Here is a 2,500-nt window from a genome sequence, read left to right as displayed (position 1 = left end):
ACAGAGTTCGGTGTGAAATCTTGGTACGGTGCGTTACCAATGACATGCGTTTATGGTAAGGGTTACTGTCTGAAACAAGACCAGGAACAGGTAATTAGAGCATAGACCGTTAACCATCTTGAAATATTGCACAAGTTTGGATCTGTCCCTTCTTTCCTTAAGTGTACAGAGCCCTGATTCTTGGTATATTTTTTGGTGACTTGTCCCATGAACAGCTCCAATTATGGTTCTTAACTCTCTCCATACGAACGGCGAAAGAGAAGACGTTAACAGCGTTTCACCCCAATTACCACCATCAAAATATTGCAAGTGGAAGGCTCTCATACGGAAGAGGTGAATGTTGACAAAGAATACCACAATTATGACGACGGAAGCTAAAGGTTGGGTCATTAAGACACCCACTGGACATCCGAGGGGTCTGTGTAGAAGAGAAGAGAGGACTGGCCGTACTGAGTGAGTTAATGCTTCAAGATGTACATTTTTCAGAGAGTCTAAATGTGCATCTGTGTGTGTGTGTGTGTGTGTGTGTGTGTGTGTGTGTGTGTGTGTGTGTGATTATGTGTCTATGTCTGTGTCTGTGTGTAGACGACGGGGCCATGAGCATCCTGAGGCGCCGAACCTGGGACACGGAGGCCCAGGACTTTGTCAAGAAACGCAGCAAGATCGAGGATCTGGCCACCACGTGAAACCTCCAACCCACCCCCAACCCCACACTCCTCCCCCCCCCAACCTGCCGCCCTATCCCCCCACACCCGACAACCTTCATCCCCCACCCCCAGCCAACTGCCCTCCTCCCTCCCCCCCCCACCCCGCCCCGCGCCCCTCTCCCCCGGAGCGCCCCACTCACCGTATTATCCTTCTTGGCCTTCTCTCTTTCACCCTCACACACCTCATCTTCGGCCACTCGCTCGCCACCACCCTCCACCATCCCATGCCACTTCCGCGATAACCCCTCCTCCTCCTCCCCCTTCCACCCATCCTCACTTTTTTCCGCCTCCCATTGCCCCCATTACCCCCTCCCTCCCACAACCCGCTTCTTCCAATCCTCCCCCCCCCCCACACACACACACCCCGCCCCCCGCTCCTCCTCCCGCCATCTCATACGCCTCACATATCACAGCACTTTATCTCTCTGTCTGCAAGCCGTGTTGCAACCTAGAGAGCCTCCTCAGCAGCAAGCATCTGACCACCTTCGTTTCTTTCAATTCACCTGCCCCCCCCCCCTCCCCACCCTTACCTCCCACGCCTCCCCTCCCCCCCACCCCCCATCCAAACCCCCATCCCCCGCCATTAAAAAAAAATAAAATAAGAAAATAATAATAAGAAAAAAACTTTCCAAAGTTCCCTCGAATCCTGTTCAACCACACGCTCTCTCTCTCTCTCTCTCTCTCTCTCTCTCTCTCTCTCTCTCTCTCTCTCTCTCTGTATGACTCTGTCTCTGTCTCTATCTGTCTCTCTCTCTCTCTCTCTCCCCCCCACCCCCACCCCCACCCCCACGCCCAAGCACCTGCATGCCTCTCCAAATTTTTGCCTTGTCTGGTGTGAAGTGAAGTCCGACCCTTACTATGATCAATATTGCCATGTTTGTGCCAGGGCGGTATTACATGCTCAACGTGTGTGTTAAACAAATCCAGCTGTATTACTGGTTTTTGAACGTGTCATTTTTGTTGTTTTTGTTGCTCTTATTCTTGTTCTTGTTTGTGTTTTTTGACGCGGTGTAATCATAATGATATATTGGAGTTTGCCATTTTATGCGTATTTTTATTAATTAATTAATTAATTACTCAATTAATGTCAATGTGTGATTTTTGTTTTGGATGTTTTTTTCCCTCATGCCTGTGCCTGTTTCTCGTGATTTCCTTCGTGTTGATTCCTGAACGTTTCTTCCCACTGTCTTTCCCGGTTGTTTTTTTTTTTGTTTGTTGGTTTGTTTTTCGGTTGTTGTTTTTTTTTTGGGGGGGGGTTGTGTTTTTTTCTTTGCTTGTTGTTTATTTCCAGTCTCCAGGGTTCTTTTTGTTGTTGTTGTTTTTTTTGACTGGAACTTGGGAGATAAAATGTTAAAACCCATATAATTCACAACAAAAAGAGCGAATAACATTGCCTCTGTGCATGTCATCAGAGTGGACGCCTCTGCTGACAAAATAAAAGGGGCGAATAATTGGCTGCCCTCATCCCCCCCCCTCCCACCCCCACCCCCCTCCGCCCCTCCGCTTCTCACCACCCTCACCCCCTGTGCGTACTGATAACAGGAGCTCTCATCCACTGCAATAATTTAGTGTCACGAGTTTCTTGAATGGCCCCCGCCAATCTCTTTGAAGATCGTAGTTTGTTTCACCACCTACCAGTAACTTGGCAGAACTGCAGAGCCAATGAATTTACTCGTTCGATCTGCAAGGAGACGTCGGGGAGGGGGGAACTGATTTTTTTTTTTTTTTTTTTTTTTTTTTTTTAAGGATCGATTCACATTTGCAAGCTAACCCAGGATTTTTTTTTTTTTTTT

The 2,500-nt window shown here is 48.2% G+C and overlaps 1 protein-coding gene across 1 annotated transcript in view; it reads left to right on the top strand.

The window, feature by feature from the left end:
* The window catches only part of LOC143292699 (BAI1-associated protein 3-like), a 297,052-nt gene extending 296,323 nt beyond the window's left edge, over nt 1-729 (top strand). The window contains 1 exon segment of the mRNA XM_076603214.1: nt 586-729. Coding sequence (XP_076459329.1) covers nt 586-686 — 101 coding nt within the window. The 3' untranslated portion in view covers nt 687-729.
* Nucleotides 730-2,500: the final 1,771 nt, after the last annotated feature.

Source organism: Babylonia areolata, chromosome 1 (assembly GCF_041734735.1).
Source record: "Babylonia areolata isolate BAREFJ2019XMU chromosome 1, ASM4173473v1, whole genome shotgun sequence".
NCBI lineage: Eukaryota > Metazoa > Mollusca > Gastropoda > Neogastropoda > Buccinidae > Babylonia > Babylonia areolata.
Note: the sequence above shows the minus strand (reverse complement) of the source record. Positions and strands in the feature narration are given on the sequence as shown.